We start from the raw sequence: 24,271 nt of genomic DNA, 5'->3' as shown, positions 1-24,271 counted from the left end.
ATTCAATAATTCATTCCTTGATCTATCTATTTTGTCAACAGTTTTGAGAGAAGTTTTGATCTCTTTTTTGTCAGGTCGACGTCGCAAGATCGTTTTATTCCGAAAGCGCAAACTTCGGTTAAGACGTGTTCGCAGATGGTCGTTCAAAATAGGAAGACGTCGATACAGAGTGCCGAAAGTGCGACGAAACTTAGTTATGTACTTCAGACGTAAATGGATAAAAATAAAGTTCAGAGGAAGAAAACGATACGTCCGCTACGGACGTCGTTGGCGTCCAGTCCGTAAAGTCGGCCGCTATTGGAGATTCCGTGTACGAAGACGGTGGATGGTCATTCGACGGTTTACATTAAAACTAATCTACAAACGTCGACGTGTAGGAATCATATATCGTCGTAAAAAGTGGCGGGTGAAGATTGGAAGAAAATGGAGGAGATTGGGATGTAGAGTCAAGCGCTATGTCCGTTACGGAGGAAAGAAACTTCTGTTAAAGAGAAGAAAGGGATTTTGGAGATTGCGATGGCGAAGGAAATGGAAGCGGATCAGCAGACCTACCAGAGGTATGTTTATTTGACAACCTTATTCTTTTTAATACATGAAAGTTTGTTCATTGAAATTCTTCTGCCATGGCAAAAGCCTGGGATAGGTATTCGGCCATGTTGGCACAAGAAAACAAGGTAGAGACAAGAGGATGCTGTATATGTGGCAATGTTTCTAATTGCGCAACCCTGAAATTATTATTCTTTGTTTTCTTAGTTCGTCGAAAACGACGACGGCGCTATCGAAGACGAAGACGTAAGTAGAACGATTTCATTTTTACCTATTTAGATATACAGCACATTTTAATGAATGATCTAACGTATTTCAATTTCCCGCTCGCCTGATACCAACTTGCTAACAAATGCTAACATCTCGGACTAAGCGGTCTACTGTGATTTTTCTTGAATAAGGCTTTAAGCGCCTTTAAACTTTTACGATGGTCACCTTAAATCGGGAACAATACATCTGGTTCTTTCTTGGTCTCCCTTATTTTCTATGAAAATTTCGTTCTCCCTTCCCCAATACATTATGTAACATTGACAATGGTACCGGTATTTGGTAAAGCTTGGTACTTCAGATAACTTGGATGGGCTTTGCTCAGAAAACAGAGAAGGTACGGCTTTGTGATTATTACCGGGCTACTAAATATGGAATGCAATAATATGGGTGAGGAAATTGTTTTTAAAATTTATTTTCTGCATTAATCGGTTATTTTTTTTTTAAAGGAAGGAGAGGAAGAAGAATAAGCAAACGCAGAAGACGGCGTCGAAGACGACGAAGACGACGACGCAGACGGCGTAGAATAAAGCGTAGAAGAAGGAGACGTCGAATAAGGCGATACAAAAGAAGTAGGTGTACCTTATGTCTCTAAACAGTGGAAACCGGCTTTTAATAATGTAATTACTTAAAATGCTCGGTACGACTCTGACTCATCCCCTATTTATGCTTCTTAAAATTTTCTCTTAAAAGACGACTGGGCAAGAATCAGCCGGTGGGCTACCAAATGGTCACGATTTTCCCGTCTTTCTCAGTGTTTAAAAGCGCTCTTGACATAATGATCAATCTTCACAAAATTGACAATCAGTCGGTTTTTAATGAAATATATATCTAAGTTACGCTGACTTCCTGAATGGACCAATTCTTAAACAAGTATTTGCATGAATTTTGGAAATACTTTTTTGACACTTTTTCTGAAATCGGTTTTACTGAATCAAAGGAGCTATTACCAGAGTACCAGAGTAATTTCTTGTCTGATAGAGCGATTTGCACTTGAACGTAAAATGTAAATTGTAATTCGTGTTTCCTTTGGTTTTGCACTACTACGCTTATTATTTTTTTGAAAAACTTCCCATCACTTTTAATTGATAGGACGTAAAAGCAAAACCAATCATGACTCGCTCACGCACGTCTCCCCGCGCTTCCTGCCGGCTACATGTATTCGATTCAAGGCCGGTTTGATTGGGTTCACTGGACTGTCTGGGTCCTTTATAATTGGTCAGAGTGAACACTTTGGCTCGAGTTTTTTTTACACTCTTCGTAAAATCGTTCAAAGACAAAGTTTGGCTTTTTTACATCAGTTACTTTGAAGACCTGTAACTTTGAATCTCATCATCGTAAAGGGTTTGTTGTTACTGCAATCGGATTGTTTTCGTTTAATATCTATATTTTAAATGATCTCAACGCGTGTTTTAATGATATTCAAATGATTTGTTTTCTTTACAATGAAAATAAATGCAAAATTACGGCGGATAAAGATGTCTCTTATTTAATATACTATGCAAGAAAGAGCCTGTCCAATCCAAGGTTGAACCACAGCACACGTGAAATTTAACAAGAAATTGTTTTAACTCCCTAGGATGGCGTGGTCGCAGACTTCTGTTCCGCGGTAAACGCCGACGCGTGAGATCAGGGAGAAGGCGATGGTACGTTCGTTACAGAAAACGACGCTACCGCATCCGACGCCGTGGAAGACGATCCCGAGTGTACTTCTTGAGAGGTTGGAGACCATTAAAACGTAGACGCGGCATTTGGTACTTGAAATACGGTCGGGTGTGGCTCCGCGTAAGACGGTACGGTCGGGTGTACCGCGTCATCTATCGCGGCCGAAAGTGGCCTGTCTTCAGCAGAACGTCTAAGTACCAAATACGGTTCCTTCGAAAATGGAGATACGTGAAACGTCGAGGAAAGAGAAATTATATTCGGCTCGGTAAGAGATGGATCTCTGTAAGACGTCGACGATTTTATTACATGCGTTATAGTGGACGAAAACTTGTAGTAAGGAGAAGAGGAAGGCGGTTCCAGATTAGATTCCAACGAAAGTGGTCGAGAGGCAGGCGTGTGCGATATGGGAGGAAACGCCGCGTAAAAGGTAAAGAGACAACTATTTTTTTTTTCTGTACAGTACTTGCTTACAATTGAGGAGACGGCAGATTTGCAATCTCTGGTAAGAAATAAGCTTTTATTAAAATATATGTTTCATTCAGCGTTACCGCCAGGAACAAGGATAAAATACAACATCTCCTTGTGTTCGAAGCGCGCTCCATAATATAACAACCAACAGTTAATGTTTCTGTTGTTGCAAGTAAAGGGGTAGAGCGAAGATGTGAAGGATGGTATCGTTTCCGAAAACAACCAAGATGAAACATGATGAAGAATTCTAAAACGTTGTGTGCCTAAAACCTTAAAAATGACGAGCTTTAGGCTGTTCGATCTACAAACTTTGATGGGTAAAAACCAGGGCGAAAAAACATTCTGCATAAAACTTATTGACAAAAGAGGTTTTCGTATACGAAAGGTCCTTGAATCTTGGCACACAATTCCTAACGCGGAATAGTATTACCATCTACTCCCCGGACAATGTAATATCCTTTTTAACAAATGGTCATTTCCATTCAGAATTTTTATATTTAAATTTTTTCTCACCCATTGTTATTTTATATTTTTACCCTTCGAAGGCTGTAGTTCGAACAGCCAAAGGCTCGCAGTTTTAAAGTTTTTAGTAGAGAATGTTTCAATTCTTCATGAAGACAACTTTATTAACTTCCTGTTAGATTTATAAACTGCATGCTTTGCTTTACAGTGCGATATCTTTTTTCAGTGGCTTTTATTCGTTGTTTCTTGTACACTTGAAATTTGGTATTCTTTAGTACTGCGAGTTTTCTATCGATCACACCTTTATACGCACAACCGTACAGAGATGCTATTCACACAAAGAAACATTCTCATCGATTTTGGTTTATCTTTCTGTAGGCCGAAGACGAAAACGAAGACGAAGAAGGCGAAGACGACGACGACGACGAAAGGCGACGACGTCGACGACGAAGACGAAGACGGCGTAAGTATACAATGATCTGCAACGTTGCAGCTTACAGACAGCTGTAACTAAAGCAAAGCGAAGTACATTTTCGTACGGATCTTCGATACCCAAAATGCGTGGGCCACCAAAATAATATCGTATGAACACTGATGAATGAAGCGGTCGCCGAGATGACCAGACGTTTAGCTAGTTGATAAAAAGAATGCGGTTTGAATGACGGAACCTGCTGTTTTTTCTCGTGGGTATCTTCTTTGCTTCAGAACATCTTCTTCAATTTGTCTGCGTACTTTATTTTCTTCCAAGTAGGTGCATATTTCTAGTTTTTCGGCTCATGAGATTTTGTTTTTATTTGGTTTCAGGTGGAAGGCGTGGCAGAAGAGTAAGACGACGAAGACGTAAGTAACAATACATTTTCCAATTCCTGAAAACAAAAACAAAACTGTATCGAAAAAAAAAGTGCCCTTATTGTACCCTTAGGAGAATTAATTCCATGCTCAAGTTCTCTCGGGTATAAATCAATCCAAGCCGTCTTTGCATTGAATTTCCTTTAACACAAGGCCTTTGTTTAGTGTCCGCTACAGCGAGAGTCCGAAATAGCGAGAGTCATTTCCAGTCAAACCTCTTTTGCCCGGGATCTGGATGTCGTCCGCAATAGCGAGAGTCCGCAATAGCGGGGTGTCCGCAAGGCGAAAGTTGACTGTAATCAATTGTTGACACGCATAACAGTTTACTAACAATTTAGCCTGCACAAGCTATTCTTTTCCAAACCTGTCTCCTTTACTCTTTTCTTTAGATAAACAATTATAGTTAAGAAATGTATTCTTGGTTAATACAGGAAAGAGATATATCCGCATCAAAGGCAAACGACGGCGTGTAATAATAAGAAGGAGATACTTCTTCGGACGTCGAAAGAAACCTATCCGTAGGTTTAGGCGAAAAATAAGAATTTACCTCCGGGGAAAATACAGAAGAATAATACGTCGTGGCAGGCGATGGCGAGTCCGTATCAAAAGAAGATGGTGCAGACTCAGAAGAATCCGTCGAAAGTGGTTTGTAAAAAGAAAACGAAGGTGGAGGAGAATAAAACGTGTAAGACTAACTTTGAGATTAAGAAGACGAAGAATACGAATCAGGAGGCGAAGGAAGACTTGGTACCTGAGGCGAAAGAAGCGATGGAGGCGTGTACGTCGCCGTGTTCGATGCAGCATACGCATCCGTGGAAAGCGAGTAAGAGCGAAGCTGACTGGCAGGAGAGGCGTACGATTGTTCAGGAAGGGTCGTTATGGTAAAAAGAGGAGGATCCGTATCAGACGTGAGTTGATTTAAATATGAAGTATACGTAACATCTTATCAGTCTTTTTTAATGTCATTGTTGTTGCATTGACATACTGTGGGGAAAAGTGAATTGACTAAGAAAGCGTAAAAGATAATGATTAAGATACGCATACATACGTTTTCGCCCTTCTGCATTATATTATCTTTTAAAGTTTCTCAGTTGCCTCTGTGATTGTTAGGTAACGTCTCATGTTGAGGGTATGTTCATGGAAGACACACAGGCTTGTCTTAATATCAACATCCCAGTACCATTTTACTCTCTTTTTAGAAGGTACTGACTAGAACACACACGAAAAGCCTTACTATACTATGAAACGAAGTGGAGTGTGAGATCGGGAAGAGATGCTTCAAGTTGTGAAGCGATGGTATCGTTTCCGAAAACAACCAAGATGAAACATGATGAAGAATTCTAAAACGTTGTGTGCCTAAAACCTTAAAAATGACGAGCTTTCGGCTGTTCGATCTACAAACTTTGATGGGTAAAAACCAGGGCGAAAAAACATTCTGAATAAAACTTATTGACAAAAGAAGTTTTTGTATACGAAAGGTCCTTGAATCTTGGCACACAATTCCTAACGCGGAATAGAATTCCCATCTACTCCCCGGACAATGTAATATCCTTTTTAACAATTGGTCATTTGCATTCAGATTTTTTATATTCAAATTTTTTGCACACCGATTGTTATTTTATATTTTTACCCGTCGAAGGCTGTAGTTCGAACAGCCAAAGGCTCGCAGTTTTAAAGGTTTTAGTAGAGAACGTTTCAATTCTTCATGAAGACAACTTTATTAAATTCTTTTTAGATTTATAGCTGCATGCTTTGCTTTACAATGCGATATTTTTTTCAGTGGCTTTTATTCGTTGTTTCTTGTACACTTGAAATTTGGTATTCTTTAGTACTGCGAGTTTTTTATCGATCACACCTTTATACGCACAACCGTACAGAAATGCATGTTTACACAAAGAAACAATCTCATCGAATTTGTTTTATCTTTCTGTAGGCCGAAGACGAAAACAAAGACGAAGAAGGCGAAGACGACGACGACGACGAAGACGAAGACGGCGTAAGTATACAATGATCTGCAGCGTTGCAGCTTACAGACAGCTGTAACTACAGCTGTTTTTTCTCGTGGGTATCTTCTTTGCTTCAGAACATCTTCTTCAATTTGTCTGCGTATTTTATTTTCTTCCAAGTAGGTGCATATTTCTAGTTTTTCGGCTCATGAGATTTTGTTTTTATTTGGTTTCAGGTGGAAGGCGTGGCAGGAGAGTAAGAAGACGAAGACGTAAGTAACAATACATTTTCCAATTCCTGAAAACAAAAACAAAACTGTATCGATAAAAGTGTGCCCTTATTGTACCCTTAGGAGAATTAATTCCATGCTCAAGTTCTCTCAGGTATAAATCAATCCAAACCGTCTTTGCATTGAATTTCCTTTAACACAAGGCCTCGTTGTCAGATTTGGCCATGGCGGTAAATTTAAATTTATCGTATCAATTTTACCCTATTACGGTCAACACTCGTTATAGCGGACGCGCTCGGCGCGATGTTTAGTGTCCGCTATAGCGAGAATCCGAAATAACGGGAGTCATTTCCAGTCAAACCCTTTTGCCGAGAATCTGGATGTCGTCCGCAATAGCGAGAGTCCGCAATAGCGGGGTGTCCGCAAGGCGAAAGTTGACTGTAATCAATTGTTGACACTCATAACAGTTTACTAACAATTTATCCTGCACAAGCTATTCTTTTCCAAACCTATGTCCTTTACTCTTTTCTTTAGATAAACAATTATAGTTAAGAAATGTATTCTTGGTTAATACAGGAAAGAGATATATCCGCATCAAAGGCAAACGACGGCGTGTAATAATAAGAAGGAGATACTTCTTCGGACGTCGAAAGAAACCTATCCGTAGGTTTAGGCGAAAAATAAGAATTTACCTCCGGAGAAAATACAGAAGAATCATACGTCGTGGCAGGCGATGGCGAGTCCGTATCAAAAGAAGATGGTGCAGACTCAGAAGAATCCGTCGAAAGTGGTTTGTGAAAAGAAAACGAAAGTGGAGGAGAATAAAACGTGTCAGACTAACTTTGAGATTAAGAAGACGAAGAATACGAATCAGGCGGCGAAGGAAGACTTGGTACCTGAGGCGAAAGAAGCGATGGAGGCGTGTACGTCGCCGTGTTCGATGCAGCATACGCATCCGTGGAAAGCGAGTAAGAGCGAAGCTGACTGGCAGAAGAGGCGTACGATTGTTCTGGAAGGGTCGTTATGGTAAAAAGAGGAGGATCCGTTTCAGACGTAAGTTGACTCAATTATGCGGTATACCTAACATTTTATCAATTGTTATTGTTGTTGTTGCATAGACAGAGTGTCGGGGAAATTATAAAGTGAATTGACTAAGAAAGCTAAGACAATATTAATTAAGAAATGCATATGTTTTCACCCTTCCACATTATCTTTTTACAGGACAAGGGAGAAATAACATCTAATCGTATATATAAAATGGAACAAATGATGGCATTTAAATTTGAATAGTCAGTTGCTAGGTTGTTTCATACAAAAGACCCTCTGTTTCCAAACAACAGCGGCCAGCGGCAACCATAACACGTCATAAAAACCAACGGAGTTGCGCGCAAAATATTTCTATTTTGTTACTACTAAATCGTTATAATTCAACATCAAATTTGTTGCAGAAACATTTTTTACTTGGTGGGCGGGAAGCCTGATCTGAGGCAAAAAACATTTTCTTGTCTCCATTCCAACGCTTTGAAATGACTTAATATACAATCTTCGTTCACTGTCCAAAATCCACGCGCGCAATTGGTTAAAATAGATCACGTGATTTTGCTATAATGCACAGCTTTATTTCTGTACGGCTTATTTGTGATTTTAATATTATCGATGTAATCCCGTGTAATTATGTAGTACTACACTTCTTATTTTTAAACATTAAGCTTATTGTTTGAGGTTCGTTAAGTCGATGATCGCTTGCAGTGTACTCAGATTGTATATTAAAAGGGTTAGAGTCTGTCCGTTCGTGTTTTGTTGACAAATACATGCACTTGCTGACCTCACAATGAACTCGAAATTTTCAATACTGCACTCGGCTACGCCTCGCGCAGTATTGAACATTTCTCGTTCATTGTGCGGCCAGCGCGTGCGTGTATTTGTCAACAACAGTCTCTAACCCATAATTAGAGCATCGTCACACATATGGAAGAGTTGCCATAAATTAACCAACTAATAACATCTTGTTACATTTTGTCTCAGGTCGAAGACGACGAAGGCGACGAAGGCGTCGAAGGCGTAAGTAGAGAAAATGTTTTCTTGGGGATTTATCGCTCCTTTTTTTCTATTTTATTACATGATATTATTAGTGGCCGGGCTTATGAAGAAGGTTATGCGCCGAAGAGTTTCTTATCGATAGGCAAACACGAACAACGGCCAACAAGAGTATGGCTGTGTGGTTATTAGCTTTTTGCACATTGCCATGAAAACTAGTAACATTGGAAATTTTTCAAACAAGAAAATATCTCGGTTAACTTTATCTAAATCTTGTCTTTTTTGACAACATTAGAAAATTTCACTGCTAGACTAAATTCAGTTTTTGATAAAAACATGACCAAATAATGTAAAAAAACAAAATAAGTTTGATTCATTGTCGATCTTGAATGCAGTCAGTGACAAGATGGTTGTTATCAATGGTTTGAACCATGCAACAAGATACTTTATATTCAATCACGTGAATGTTATTTTTCTAGGGCGATATGGAAGACGTGGAAGAAAAGCAAGGCGTAAGTGTTTAACATTAAATTTCGAAATTGGTTAGCCTGCGAACAGGCTCCCAGGTGGAGATGGGCGTAAAATAAATCAGCGAGTGAAGCGAGCCGAGAAGGGCGAGCGAAGTATTTGATTTCGCCCTGCCCCACTCGGGAGCCTGTTCGCAGGCAATAATTTGGTAAAAGAATCATGCTTATAGCAGTTATTCGACCCTGACATCAGAGTGTTAACATTTTTATTAAGCGTACTTCTTTTGGTGGGGGAAGGGGGATGGGAAATAACCAAGAATGGCGGAACGGAACGCTAAATGGAATGGAGATTTCTGGGTTAAAAACCAAATCGGATATTCTTTCCCGTGAAAAGTTTTGGTTAAGGCACAACGTTCCAATATTAACTAGCAGTTTGCACCAGATACAAGGAAATTCAATTGAAACTTCCTCGAGGAAGTTGCAATGCTCGCTTGAATCTTCGACTAAAGTAAGTCACGTGACTCCAGGGGCTAGTGCCTATTGGCTGTTACTAGACAGTATATTTCAATGGGTTTCCTGAACTTGAAAATGATCCTCGGCAGATCGAGTCCTTTAGTAGAATATCATAAGTACAACTGCGCCAATTATGTTTATTTAACAAAATGTCTCGATTTGCAGGCCGTCGACGAAGACGACGAAGAAGGCGACGTCGAAGACGTAAGTATTTCAGCTTATTTTTTTACCAGCGTTAAGATGTGAAGGTAACGGTTTACATAACACAAATATCGATAAGCCTGGTAGATAATCGGCAAGCCTGATGAGGGATATTAAACACATAAAGTTTTTCTCTATAAGGCCCTCAGACTCTGTTTGTAAGTGCCTGATGTTTTTCTTATGATGCCCTCTTACTTAGTTCATAAGTAGTGCCTAATGTCTCTTTTCTTTATCAGGCTACCGAAGAAGAAAGATCCGATTCAGAAAACGAGTCCGCCGTATAAGACGCGGGCGACGTGTGATAAGGTTCAGATGGGGACGCCGTACATTGCGCATCGGTCGATTGACATCAAGAGTGAAGCTGTACTTCCGAAGGCGATGGTATCGGCCGATACGCCGCGGACGCCGTTGGGTGGTACGCATTGGAAGAAGAACATGCCGCGTTATCCAACGCGGAAGGAGATGGATGGTGCGCTATGGACGACGATGGGTAACTACGCGGACGTTTATGATACGCGTCAGGCGTAGCTACAGGAAGGTTACACGACGCGGACGCAGGTTTTACATCACTTACAAACGTCGTAAAGTGAGATTCACATTCAGGCGTTCTCGTTACTTCAAGTACCGAGGAAGGCGTATTACTGTCAGACGAGTGCGACGTGGAAGAAGAAAGTTCTTCAAATTCCGGTTCAAAGGAAAATTGTCCAGACGAAGGATACGCTACAGAAGACGAAAACGAATGAGACGTAAGTGGTTTTCTTAAAACTTAATCCGAGTCAAAGCTATGTAGCGGGGACCCCTCCCACCTGTCTCCTTTTCATAGGCGTGCACTCAGTCATGTTTCCGTTTCTAGGATTAAAAATGTGTAATTTTAGAGTGAAGTGACAACGTTTTAATAAAATTAGCACAAAGCTTTTTTCTCGGTTGATAAAATGACTGGCTATAACTGACGCAAAAGAGCAAATGATGGAGCAGACCACCTCCAGATTTTAAATTTAAAGAATAAACATACAGTGGTTCTGTACTTTAAAGCGTTTTCTCCAATAACGGCAATAAACAAAACGAAAACAAAGGAATCCAACGCAAGAATCACAAAGTAAAAGTTATTGCAATGAAGCAATCACAACACTTAGCAAAACCGCATGCAAGCCGAAGCACGATTGTTTTCTGGATATTGATGGTTGAAAAACCACCTGGTCATTCATTCAGTCAGTCAGCCAGCCAGTCAGTCAGTCAGCCAGTCAGCCAGTAAGTCAGTCAGCCAGTCAGTCAGTCAGCCAGTCAGTCAGCCAGTCAGTCAGTCAGTTAGCCAGCCAGTCAGTCAGTCAGTCAGAGAGTCAGTCAGTCAGTCAGTCAGTCAGTCAACCAGTCAGTCAGTCAGTCAGTCAGTCAGTCAGTCAGTCAGTCAGTCAGTCAGTCAGTCAGCCAGTCACATAATAAAGTTAGAGTTTCGTTTATGCGCTAATTTTTGTAAATAAATCCAGACGTTTCGGGACTTCTGTCCCTTCATCAGTGGAAAATAGCCGTCAGTCAGTCAGTCAGTCAGTCAGTCGTGCAATCAATTAATTCGTCCCTCCGTCCATCCATCCATCCATCCATCCGTCCATCCGTCCACGAAGGTTAACTAAGGACTTTTACATCTTTGTTTGCAGTGCGACGAAGAACGTACACAAGGAGGCGAAGTAAGTGGTCGATAGTTTTCACTTTTAAACAATGTAGCAAAAGGAATTGATCACTCCATTTCATTTGTAGTGACATATACTAAGCCCCCTTCTAAAGGCCCCCTATGAAATTTATGTTTTATACCCCCTCTCTCTCTATTGACTCCGCCCCTTCCCTAGATGTAATAACACGACAACTTATGAACAAGGCAACTTAAAGGGACTATGTCACGGATTTTAACAGATTTTTGAACAGCCAAAATTTATATTTGTGTCGAGGCAACTTTAAAATAATGGTCTATTTTCATGAACAATTGCTATATTAGAGCACAAAACTATTCAAAAGCATGTTTGGCTGCGGATGGCTCGGATGGAAATGGGTTGCAATTTGAAAACGTTACCTAACGCTTTCAAGTTTGTACATACTACTTACATACTACTTTGTTTCCACGCGCCTTAAAAAAATCGATTTTAAAAGCTGAAGTTGGATTTCTATCCCCAAATGAAGGTTATATCTTCACTTAAATGTTCAAAGATGATGTTTTTCATGGGTTAAGTTGCCTACCACTTATATCAGATCAGTTTAGACCAAAAATCTGCGAAATCCCCGTGACATAGTCCCTTTAACATTTTATTCATACGTATTATTGTTGGTATTTTGTGAAAATGGATTACCAAGGAAACTGAAAAAGACCAATTTATGTCATTTATATGTACTCTGGCCGATATATGATGTAACGTCATTAATTTTTCAATTAAACTTATTCTTTTTTTATAAGGACGAAGGCGGCCCAGAATATTCTTCAGAAGAAAATTCCTAAAACTCAGACGAGGAAGGCCTAGCTATCGTGTGAGAGTCGGGAAACGTTATCGAGTGCTTCGCAAGATTGGCAGACGTCTAAGATTTAAATTCTTGGGCAAGTGGCGTCGAATGCGAATCCGAGGAAGGATATTAAAAATATATCTGAAACGAAGATGGCGTCGCGTTCGTCATAAAGGACGACGGTGGTATCTGCGTTACAAGAAGCGTTTGAGACAGCTCCGTCGAAACCCGAAAACCTTCCAAGTACGTCTTGGCAAACGTTTCAGGGGAGTGAAGCGTCGCGGAAATCGTTTCTTTGTGAAAATCGGGCGCAAGTTCCGGCCTGTAACTCGTCGATTCTCATGGTTTACAAAATACAAGGGACGAAGACTTTCGGTGAGGAGGAAAGGAAGACGTGGACAAATTCGTTGGCGCGGGAAGTGGCGTAGAGGAAGGCGTCTCCGATACAGAAGGCCAACTAGACGAGGTAAGGAGAAATTGAATAGGTATTCATAAGTAGTGACTATTAGAGCAGATTTCACTTGAGTGTCGTAAAACCAAAACCAAAGTAATTACTCTGGCCGATCACAAAGAACACAGACAATCCAGTAAACCAATCAAAACTCGAAGCAAATACAAGTAGCCGGCACGAAGCGCGGGAAAACATGCGCGAGCGCGTCATGATTGGTTTTAGTTTTACTTCTGATTGGCTGAGAAAGTGGCGCGAGATTTTTAAGCCAATCACAAAGCGTAGTAATGCAAAACCAAAGCAAACGCAATTTACTTTCGACACTCAAGTGAAAACTGCGTCACAAAACGCATCATTTCTTAGCTGGCAGGCAATATTTTAAATAGTTTTAACATCTTAGCATAAAATAGAGTACTACAACTTTTAGAGGAAAATTCTCATCAATTGTGGTTTTTCAATATTGGAATATTTTACAAAAATGCGATCAGGACAGACTTGAACCTCAACCGGGAATCCTTACGTGCCAAGACGATTCCTTTATTTGTTTTACTTAGGAATCTTCCAATCCTCTCAGATAAACTCAAAAAAACTCTTTTGGAATTTCTCATGCTCGCAGTGACTTCTTTTAGATTATCACGATAAATAAATGCATGCATGTTTGTTTTATAATACCGTAAAATGCCGTTTGCATAAACCCTTGGCGAAGTTTCATAGGCCCTGGGCTAAAACAACTTCGTAAGGGGCTTTGGGTAGTCTTATAACTTAGAATTTGGAACCTTTCTTTGGGACGGACTAGTAACCTAGATATTTTCACTGTTAACAGAAAAATGGTCTTTTAGCTTAACTGGGAGGGACCACATGAAGGGGGGAGGGGCTGGGTTTATAACCGGCATCGCACAGTATTTCCTGATACTATTTCTATGTCAGGACGACGTGGACGACGAAGGCGAATTTCGAGGAAACGACGTGTAAGACGGCGGCGAAGACGAAGACGAAGACGAAGAATACGAAGGCGAAGACGACGTAGAATGCGCAAACGAAGGCGAAGATTACGACGACGACGAAAGCGACTTCGACGTTCATTGATACGTTTCAAATATGCTGGCCGCTTCAGACCCATTCGCAGAGTTGGAAGGAACTGGAGATTCCTTTATGGGCGTCGTTATATATCAGTGAGGTGTGTTCTAGTTTAGCTTTTGTTAAGGTTGCAGACTGTGGAAATTTTATGTACTATTCCCGGTAAAATCACTTAAAGAAATAGCGGCTGGCTCCTAAAAACCTTACTCCGGCCTTGATAATTTCTCGTAAAACGATGGCTCTAAAAGCATTTTTGGATAAACTTCCATGCAAAACAGATTTCTGGAAATAAAACACGCTTAATATTTTATTTAGATTCAAAACTCACAGGAGTAACAACAATAGAAGCGGAAAGGAACACCGGCGGTTATTGGATTAGCAGAATTAAATAAGATGCACCAATGATAAATTTTCAATATTTAATTTGCAATAAAACAGTGAAATAGGTGGCATAAGAAATGGAATCCACAGGAAAAGATTGCAATAATATGTTTGATAGGAGGCGTGATGGCCTATAAAGCCCATGTTGGAACCTTGACGGAGGTTGTTGCGTCGTTGAATAAAGCACTTTTCTTTCACATTGTCTCCCTCTGCCCTAGTGCAAGCATGACAAAATACTGGGGGTACCCCTTTCAGGGAAAAAACAATACTCTTACTAGTTTTCTTTTCCAGAAGCTCATTAACCAGAGATAAGCAGCCTCACTGATGAACGATCTGGTCTCTTTGATTTTTAGGATTTTAGTCTGTATAACAGTCGCTCTTGTCCATAAATTGAAGCGTTAAAAGCATGCAACGGGGTGTGGGCTACAAGGCCGAGCGTGCATGTTCGTGAACAATATATGACTGTCTTGCAGTCTAGTAGGATTTTAACTGACTTTAAAAGATACCTTTGCAGCAACTGTTGCTTACATTCGCGACATAGGATTCGTAAAATTCAGTTTTTTGAAGCATTGTAGCATTTACAGTAATTAACTTTATTTTTTCTCTGCGTGCATGGTGTTTTTGCATCTTGTTGAAGAAAAGTGGGAGCCAAAGCCACTTTGAAAGGTCTTCAGGTCTTCAGCTGGATACTCAAAAGATCGGATTTTTTCGGATAATGCTCTCCGCTTAAAAACCGTAAATTAATTTGTCTGGGCCAAATTAATTTGTCTTGCGCGTTGACTAGTTATCAACAGTTCTGAATTTGCTAGGTCTCAAGAACTGTGGCTTTTCCTGTTTTTACAGATTCCGAAGAGGAAGAGCAAGAGTAGGTAGGAGTAGGCGTTGGGTCCCCATTAGGAGGACAGTGATGGTGAGATTTGGCCGGAGATGGAGATATGTGAGCAGGGCGGGCAGATACCTGAAATTGCGGTACATGAAGAAAGTCAGAGTGATCAGACTGGGAAGGCGAATCAGAATTAAATACAAACGACGCTGGATCAAGATAAAACGACGAAGGCGAAGGCGAAGAAGATCCAGGAGGAATAAAGCCAGGCGAAGAAGACGCAAGAGACGAAGAGCAAGAAGGCGACGAAGGCGACGAAGACGACGAAGACGTCGAAGGAGAAAGATACGAAGAAGGAAGCGCCGGCGAAGACGAAGGAGAAGAAGGCGCCGCCGTTGCGTCATACGTTTCCGTTATGGTCGTCGCTGGAGGAGAGTGATCCGAAGAGGGAGAAAACTTGTCTTCCGATACAGGAAATCTTACAGACGATTTAGGTAATAATTGTAACTGGGTTAATTGATAATACGGCCAAGATATAATCACGCTAGCTCTCACTAGTTGCCGTTTGTCGTGACGTTTGTTAAATTATCGTTTATAATCTCTCAATAAAGTAAACATTATTTACTACATTCGACGTGCATTTTGGTTATGTTTTCTCCAAGCAAATCTTGTTCACTGATTTACAGACCCTTATGGGGTTCACTATGCTTATCGAAATAAGCGTAATAAATACTATTATTGAAGCATTTTCGCTTACCAAAAGTTGGAAGAATTCTTTACTTTTTTTAATTGATGACACATAAATCACCTTGACAATATGTTACTTCCTTTTTAAGTTTTCCAACGCTCTTTTTTTATTTTAAACCAGGTATCGCAAAGGTCTCTTGTACGTGAAGAGGCGAGGAAAGAGATGGCGTAGAATCCGTAAGCTACGAAACAGAGTGAAGATCAGGTATGGAAAGCGTTGGAAAAATGCAAGAGTTCGTCGCAGAAGATTATGCATACGACGAGGCAGACGGTACAGAAAGATAGGGATATTCAGAGGGCGAATAAGACTGCGAATCCGAAAAACATGGAGAAGAATTAGGCGGGGACGAAGGCGAAGGATATCGAGAAGGAGAAGGCGAATCAGAAGACGAAGAAGAAAACAAAAAAGAAGACGAAGGCGAAGAAAACGTCGACGACGAAAACGACGACGTCGACGACGAAAAAGAAGAAGACGAAGACGTAGACGAAGAAGGCGTAGAAAAATAACAAGGCGACGAAAGCGATCAGTTTGCGTGATGCGTTACCGGTATGGTCGTCGTTGGAAACGAGTCATAAGACGACGTCGAGGCTTTTACATCAGAATAGGAAGGAGATGGAAACTATGGAGGTAATAAGAATGCTAGGTGATTTTGTATTCAAATTATTTCCATTTGTGTCTTCATCAAAAGCTGGTCGATTTCAGGAAACAATAGGTATCGATCGTGAGGGATATGGAAAGTTTCACTACTGTTTGAGCTGTAGTTTTAAGATTCTGCTAAGATATGTGTCTGCCTATCTGTCTGCCTATCTGTCTGTCTGTCTGTCTGTCTGTCTGTCTGTCTGCATCTGTCGTTCTGTCTGTCTGTCTGTCTGTCTGTCTGTCTGTCTGTATGTATGTTTCGATAAAGTTTCCAAAAGTGATTGTGCGTCCGTCTGCTCTCAAATCTAGACTTGTTTTTCCGCCTCCAAAAATTACTAGCTTCTCATGTTACGGGTTTTAAGACATATTTCTTCTCTTTAAAATAACTGCGTTGGAAAATCAGTAGATACCCCCTAAAGTAAAGTGAAGTTGACTGATAGGGTATCCAGGTGTAGGCTTTCCAGTTTTTCTTTTCAGTTGTTAATGCACGCTTAAAAAAGACCACATATGAGATATTCACTTCCCGACATTTACAAATAACTCAAAGGGAGAATACAATGTGGAAGGCATCGACTTTGTGGACAAATTTTCCATCCTGAAAAAATTCAAGGAAAGTCGATTGCCTTATCTATGTAATGCTCAACCCTTAAGCGGATTCCATCAGTGCTGAAAGCCTTTACAGCTGTAAAACTGCTACCACTTATTCTAATTTATAATTGTTTTTGTTGTATATCTGCATCTAACCATTTAATTTTTTTAGTTTATATAAAATCCAGGTTATCTGTTAGTTTGTCATCTTACAAATTGTGTAAAAAGAATAAGCCTGCTACCTGACTCATTGAAAAAATATTTTTGATGTTTCGTTTGATTTTAAAGGTCAGTTTTTTCGTTACGAAGGTACCTAAAAGTGTGATCTAGCTCCTAAGTTATAGCACAGAGAATAAAATAAATATGAAGACGAACGAATAGACGAATGAATGAATAACACATTAGTCATAATCAATAACATCATAATCTGCCAAAAAACTTAAGCAGGGTTAAGCCCCCAGGGGAAAATATAAATCGTTTATTCAATAACAAAGGAGGAAACGGAGAAGCCACGAGCCAAGCGGCCCACACTGCCGGAGCTTGTCCCGGTTTCCGTAGCATTAAGCGACTAGGAATATTTCTACTCCCCCCTGAATGGGATGCTAGTCCATTGCAGGGTTCCCCCCCCCACCAGCATTATGTCGCCGGTACCCATTTATACACCTGGGTGGAGAGAGGCACTATGAGAGTAAAGTGTCTTGCCCAAGAACACAACACAAGTGACCCTGACCGGGGCTCGAACTCGGACCACTCGATCCGGAATCCGGCGCTCTAACCATTAGGCCACCGCGCCTCCCATTATTCAATAACAAGCTAATACGATATTCGGTTTGAATCGTTAGATTACGAGGACGACGCGTGAAAATAGGACGAAAGGGACGCTACCGGTCAGTCAAGAGACGCCTACAGATACGAGTTGGTTTAGCATGGAAGAGGCCCAAGTTTTATCGCGGTAAACTGAGGGTCCGCTACAGAAGAAAATACAGAGTGGTGCGAATAACAAGAAGGAGAATAAGGTTGCGCTATAAACGAACATGGAAGAGAATAACAAGACGACGGAGATACAACAGGAGAAGAAAGCTGCGAAGGAAAAAGAAAAGACGACGACGAAGAAGAAGGCGACGAAGAAGAAGGAGAAGAAGACGACGACGAAGGAGACGAAGAAGACGAAGACGAAGAATAAGGCGCAGGAGAACAAAGCGAAGAAGGCGAACACGATGTGTGCTGCGTATTAGGTATCGCCGTCGATTGAGACGAGTGTATAGAAGGCGAGGTCGGCTGGTGATGCGTGTGCGCAGGAAATTTGTAAGAGTAAGGTACGTTGGGACTAATTCCATTATTAGTCAATGTAAATTTACTTTTTTGTGGAAATAAGCCCCAAGCGAAATTTTTACTCAATATATTAAAGCACTGCGCATTGCAAAAAAAATATTATTTCTTTCGAGGGAATTCCAACATCATCATTCCTTTATTTTCATGATAGTTTGGTTTCTCCTAACAATCTGGTGATTATCAGCAAAGGCTAAATGATACATAAGCATGTAAAAATCAGCGATTACATTAAACGACGTTTCGGAGTCGTCATGGGACCATTTTAGAGTTCAAAATGAGTAAAAGAAACTGTGTTTTCACTTTATCCAAGTCACCATTTCAATAAACTGTGTAAACTATAAATACTATTAATCTTTAGAAAACTATTTCTGAAAGATTATTCTATTCATTTTGAACTTGAAAATAGTGTAATGGCGACTCGGAAGGGTTCTGATGATTTGGCATTAAATAGACTATCACTCTTAGGACTAAAAGACATAAGTTCTTTCACAGTTTCGTTATTGTAAGAAATCTGCTATCTCTTTCTTAATCAAAAGATACATACGAAGAAGGCTTTATATCTGGCGTAGACGTAGATGGCTCTCACTGAAGAAACCAACAAGACGCATACGTGTACTGGTTGGGCGACGTTGGCGAAGACTACGGCGATATGGTCGCAGACTGTATTACACCAGGAAAGGCCGAAGAGGAAGACCCATCAGGTTAACGCGAGGACGAGTGAGAGTTTACAGAGGAAAACGATGGAGACGAATTATATACCGAAGGAGAAGACGAAAGTATAGGAGAAGAAGGTATAGAAAGCGTGTCCTGAGAAAACGAAGAACAAGGCGGAGAAAGCGTCGACGAAGACAGATAAGAAGAAAGAGAAGAAGACGACGAAGACGACGGCGACAGAGGCGGCGAAAACGGCGCGTAAGACGTCGCAGAAGACGTCGACGACGTCGAAGGCGGCGCGGTAGATGTGTGTTGAGATTCCGATATCTTCGTAGATGGAGAAAGGTGTACAGAAAACGTGGAAGACTAAGAATTCGAGTAAGAAAACGCTGGCAGCCATTTAGGTAAGGAACGTTTGCTTGTTTTTTTCAGTTGAAGAAAATGATGTAGCTATTCAGGGTAGTGATTTGCTAAATTAACATGACACCAAAAGCATCGAAAAATTCAGTAATACTTTAGCTGGCAAGCGTGATACTATATTACGATTTTGATGCAAGAGAAAGTTTGTTTGTAAGTTAAACACGATAGAGTACTTCATACATGTCTCGTTATAATACATTCACCATTTCAAGGTTATATTACTCACAGTTGGTTAACTCTTAGTGGCTTTGAAATTTTTTGGTAGAATAGTTGTACCAGAATGCAAAGACGATGGATTTAAAACCAGATATTTCTTTGATTTATAACACTGAAATTGATATTTATTCCCTGGTTTTCTGTGGTTGCTTCATCCAGGTGGATACGAGGAATGGTGAGAATTGGAAGAAGAGTCGTGCGCAAAGTGGTTAGAAAGATCCGTGTCTGGATCGGAAAAAGGTGGAGATACGTCAAACGGGTCGGTAAGTCCTTGCGAGTGAGATACAGAAGAGTGAACAGAAAGCTGAGAATTGGCAGAAGGGTTAGAATGAGGATCGGAAGACGCTGGAAGAGGGTCTATTACAGAAGACGAGGAAGGAAAAGGAGACGGAGGAGGAGATTGAGAAGAAAGAGAAGACGATACAGAAGAAAGATAAGACGACGAAGGAGACGACAAAGACGACTACGCAGACGACGCAGAAAGCGTTTAAGAAGAAGGCGCCGCTGCGTGCTCCGTTTCCGGTTCAGGCGAAGATGGAGAAGAGTGTTCAAACGAGGAAAGCGTTTGGTTTTCCGTTTCGGAAGGAAATACAAGTATCTAAGGTAAGAAATAATTTACTTTAATTTCTTGATTCGGTGTTAGAACTGCCAGAAAGTGACTTCTCGTTCAGTTGAAATCTCTTCTACTCTCACTTAAAAAAAATCCTGAAGCGATTAACAGCAAATTAAAGACTTACTACACGACCAAAGAAGTCAGAGGGCCAATAACTAAAAGGAACCAATCAGATTGCTCAATTGCCGGGCCAATATTCTCTAATTATAACCCACCCATTAATTTTTGCGCGCACCCATTGGACAAAACGCATCACGTGGTACAAAATCGGACGACGGGTATTAGCGAATATACCCCGTCCGATTTGATATCCGTCGCCTGAATTTGAAGGCAAGCACAAAAAAAACGAATGAAGTCACCTTATTCAATTCTAACTCTTAATGAAATCACAGAGTTAAAATATCACGTAAACCAATGCAACTTACATTTGTTTCAACCACTGTTACGCCGGGTTTATTACGTAGGTTTTTTCCTATAAATTTACTGGCGATAAAGCGCGATGTAGAAATTAATCGGAGGGTTATAAAATAAATAAACCCCTTTCTGGCTAGCTGGTATATTGGAGGATATTCAGCCCTTGGCTGAAAGATTGTACTCAAAATTTCACAGTTGCCCTCGAAGCTTCGCTTTTTGGCCAACAGTTCATTTTTCGACAATCTATTTTTTGGTTTACAAAAGGGAAAAATTGATAACCCTCTCAACCTTTTTATTAGTTTGTAAACCAACATTTTAATTAATATGGAATTCTTTCCCGACAGAAATAACCGGTTGGTCCCCTGCTAGAATCCTGTTCTTTTTATCCTATATCTGCTAAAAATCTTTTTCAGTGCATAGTTAGTAGTGGGATTTACTAACTATGTTGAGTCGTGTAATAAATCTCTTATTAACTAAGCGAGAAAATATCAGCCCTTGTTTTTTTGTGCGTACTGTCAAGACCTCGGATGTTACTCTCCCAGTACCGCACTTACGCTTGGTTAATAAGATATATATATATATATATATATATCTTATAAACCAAGTCTGTGGGCCGTACCGGAGGAATCTAGGCCTATGGCTTTGGTATTACGAATTGAGCACAGCGAGGTCCGTACCAGAAAGACCGTAGGGTGGAGAGCAAGCTTTGTTATGGTAGATAATGGATGACATGAGGCGTGGTGATATGACTGAAATAAGCTAAGGTGAAGAGCACACGCATAACAAAATTCTCTTTTTAGTCTGGTCTTCACAACATTTGAATTTTAGACCAAATCATTAAAAAGCAAAGCAGACAGTAAAAAAGGGTTAACTTATTTAGTCCAAAACATGTCACCCGGGAATCGTTAAGATGACGGATAGGCTACTCCTCTAGGAAGATATGTTTTTCGTAATGCAGCAACATAGAGGTGTTTTACATGTTAAAAATGGTAAGAATTAAAAAGAGAATATCCTAAAACTAATCAGTAAATTTATTTTAGATAAAACATACCCTTTTATGTAGTGAGAAATAACAATATATCTATTGTCTGTCGTTTTTCAGTTATCGTCGTGGTGTACTTAGAGTCAGGTGGACGAGAAGAAGATGGATCCGAATCCGCAAACCGAATTATCGTCTCCGGGTCAGAATCGGCAGACGCTGGATACGTCCAAGAAAACGGGGACGTGGATTAGTGATAAGATACGGCCGGCGAATTCGAAGAATACGATTCTACAGAGGAAGATTGCGCGTACGCGTTAAACGAGGATGGAAAATTATCAGAAGAAGAATAAATAGAAAGGCAAGACGACGGCGAAGAATAAAGAGAAGACGAAGAAGAAGACGAAGAAGGCGAAAGAGGCGAATAAGAAGGTATAACAGAAGGCGACGACGACGAAGGAGAGTAAAGCGACGACGGTTACGCAGATGCGTGATACGTGTTCGCCGTGGACGCCGCTGGTATCCTGTCTACAGGAGGGGACGCGTATTAAGGATACGTCTCGGAAGGGTGACGAGGATTATCAGGTAAGGCTCTAACTGGGTACTGGCTAAGATTTAACGAGGATAAGGCTAAAGTTTGAAATCTCGCCCTCATTTGACCGTTAACTCACATGCGCTCTCAAATCGTGCACTATCTAGAACCTGGTAAAAATGTTCACTAGAGTCGACGAGTGTTTTTTATAAGTTTGATGAGCAGGTTTCTAAACTCTTGCGAACTTTCAGATCGATTAATCGTGCGCTGATAATAAAGAGTTGAGACTGTAGATTTTTAAAATGTGCAACTGACAGTCCAACAGGGATGTATGTCTGGCAATCATCAAGAGGAAGCTAAACTGACAGGGTTCAGTAAAATCTGTGTGTGATTATTTTTCCTGTTTGTTATTGTTTTCTCGTTTTAGATTCACGAGAGGCATAACTTATATCCGTTATGGACGACGCTGGATAAAGAGACGTTACCCAGTCAGAATCCGTGTAGGAAAGAAATGGCGAAGTGCGATACGGTACCGTCGACGATTTTTCATCCGCTTCGGACGAAAGAGAAGACCTTTGAGATTCTACCGTGGCCTGCTGAGATACCGGGTGCGTAAACGCTGGAGGATTATCAGAAGGAGACGATACCGAGGACGAAAGGCAAGGCGACGGCGACGAAGAAAAATGCGAAGAAGAAGGAGGAGAAGAACAAGGAGAAGAAAACGAAGGAGGAGGAGAAGGGCAAGAAGACGAAAACGGCGAAGGGTGAGAAGAAGACGAAGAAGAAGGAGAAGAAGAATACAGAAAAGAAGACGCCGAAGGTGTGTCTTACGGTTCAGATTCTATCGTCGCTGGAGGAAACTTCTTCGCAGAGGAAACAAATTAGTGTTCCGCGTTGGGCGAAGAGTTGGATATGTCAGGTAAGACTATGACGCTATCTTTTTTGCACAAGTGATGAAAATATCCTTAAGACGGTCTGAGGTTTGTTATAAGCCGGCGATTTCAATGAACTAGGTCATACTATTCACGGTATACAAACTTCAAAATGATGGTTCCAAACGACGAAACCCTTCAAGGAGTACGGATGTCTGCAGATGGTTGAAATGAAGGCTGAACCCAATTGTAAACATCTTGTCTTAACTTCTATCGGGCCGATTTTTTTGCTTTCGGCCTTGCTAAAGACACTACTTGATGTGCTCTCCAATGAGCTGCCACGACAAAAATAAAACTTTCAAAAAACGAGCACAGTAAAGCTTCTGTTTCTCCCAGTAGAAATTTCAAAAGTGCTTAAAGAACATAGCAGCCATCTTGCAGTAACAACATGGAATTTTATTCAAGCGAATTCAATGCTAAAATTGTTTTCTTCTTTAACCCTTTTTTAGATTCTATAGACGTAAACCGATAGTTTATTACATGCGAAGAAGACGTGTCCTAAGAACGACTACTCGCCTATTCCAAGTTCGTGTAAGGAAAGTGTGGCGTACATTACGGACGTACGGCAGACGAGGCTTCGGTTTCCGCTTCATGAGGAAAATTAGAATAGCTAGAATCAGGAGAGGAAGAGTGCTGTACCGATACAGAAAGCGATGGCAAACGCTAAGGAGACGACGAAGAACCTCAAGACGAAGAAGAATCAGAAGAAGGCGCAGAATTAGAAGGAAACGAAGAAGATATTTGCGAAGGGTACGAAGGCGGCAACGTAAACGATACCGACGAAGAAGAAAAGCGCTGAGGCGAAGAAGAAAGAGGAAGAGACGACGAAGGCGACGTCGACGACGCCGACGGCGCAGAAGGAGGCGACGAAGGCGACGAAGACGTAGATCCCGACGTCGTTGTGTAATGCGTTTCCGTTACCGAAATAGATGGCGAAAAGTGTACCGCAGAGGGCGAGTCCTTAGATTCCGCACACGAAGAGGATACAGAAGAATCTAGTAAGTCAGTGATTTAAATGTCTTTAGAAGGGGTTGTCTCAAACACCCTTCAACCAAGAGAGTTTCAGTCAAAATAGTTTACTATTCCCAATATTACCAGAGGATCAGAAGAGGTACTCACCAGTATCCTACACCTCATATAGTTTTGGCCATTTACTTTGGCTTTTCGGATAGCCGCCCTTCTCCTGTTGTTCTTTAGTCGCCCCTTTGCATTCTTTTCTCGCAAAATGTAATTTAAGAGTGCGTTCTTTTGGAATGCTCCGGATCAGGTCAATGATCCAAGATCACTCGGATTATGGTGTAAACCTAAAGTGGGTTATCGGTTTCTTTGATGCACTTTGA

The 24,271-nt window shown here is 40.8% G+C and overlaps 1 protein-coding gene across 2 annotated transcripts in view; it reads left to right on the top strand.

Annotated features, from left to right (window-relative positions):
- The window catches only part of LOC144644277 (uncharacterized), an 89,380-nt gene that overhangs the window by 42,084 nt on the left and 23,025 nt on the right, over nucleotides 1-24,271 (top strand). For both annotated transcript variants that reach the window (XM_078503728.1, XM_078503727.1), the window contains exons 49-70: nucleotides 75-557; nucleotides 754-792; nucleotides 1,263-1,385; nucleotides 2,393-2,905; nucleotides 6,191-6,253; nucleotides 6,440-6,475; nucleotides 7,010-7,486; nucleotides 8,459-8,494; nucleotides 8,950-8,982; nucleotides 9,616-9,654; nucleotides 9,888-10,397; nucleotides 11,304-11,333; nucleotides 12,092-12,601; nucleotides 13,511-13,760; nucleotides 14,885-15,358; nucleotides 15,733-16,239; nucleotides 17,682-18,155; nucleotides 18,708-19,229; nucleotides 19,621-20,064; nucleotides 21,591-22,052; nucleotides 22,427-22,918; nucleotides 23,381-23,929. In XM_078503728.1, the coding sequence (XP_078359854.1) occupies nucleotides 75-557; nucleotides 754-792; nucleotides 1,263-1,385; nucleotides 2,393-2,905; nucleotides 6,191-6,253; nucleotides 6,440-6,475; nucleotides 7,010-7,486; nucleotides 8,459-8,494; nucleotides 8,950-8,982; nucleotides 9,616-9,654; nucleotides 9,888-10,397; nucleotides 11,304-11,333; nucleotides 12,092-12,601; nucleotides 13,511-13,760; nucleotides 14,885-15,358; nucleotides 15,733-16,239; nucleotides 17,682-18,155; nucleotides 18,708-19,229; nucleotides 19,621-20,064; nucleotides 21,591-22,052; nucleotides 22,427-22,918; nucleotides 23,381-23,929 (7,066 nt within the window). The remainder of the gene's footprint in view (nucleotides 1-74; nucleotides 558-753; nucleotides 793-1,262; nucleotides 1,386-2,392; nucleotides 2,906-6,190; nucleotides 6,254-6,439; nucleotides 6,476-7,009; nucleotides 7,487-8,458; nucleotides 8,495-8,949; nucleotides 8,983-9,615; nucleotides 9,655-9,887; nucleotides 10,398-11,303; nucleotides 11,334-12,091; nucleotides 12,602-13,510; nucleotides 13,761-14,884; nucleotides 15,359-15,732; nucleotides 16,240-17,681; nucleotides 18,156-18,707; nucleotides 19,230-19,620; nucleotides 20,065-21,590; nucleotides 22,053-22,426; nucleotides 22,919-23,380; nucleotides 23,930-24,271) is intronic.

Source organism: Oculina patagonica, chromosome 2 (assembly GCF_052425735.1).
Source record: "Oculina patagonica isolate OP01 chromosome 2, crgOcupat, whole genome shotgun sequence".
Lineage (NCBI taxonomy): Eukaryota > Metazoa > Cnidaria > Anthozoa > Scleractinia > Oculinidae > Oculina > Oculina patagonica.
Note: the sequence above shows the minus strand (reverse complement) of the source record. Positions and strands in the feature narration are given on the sequence as shown.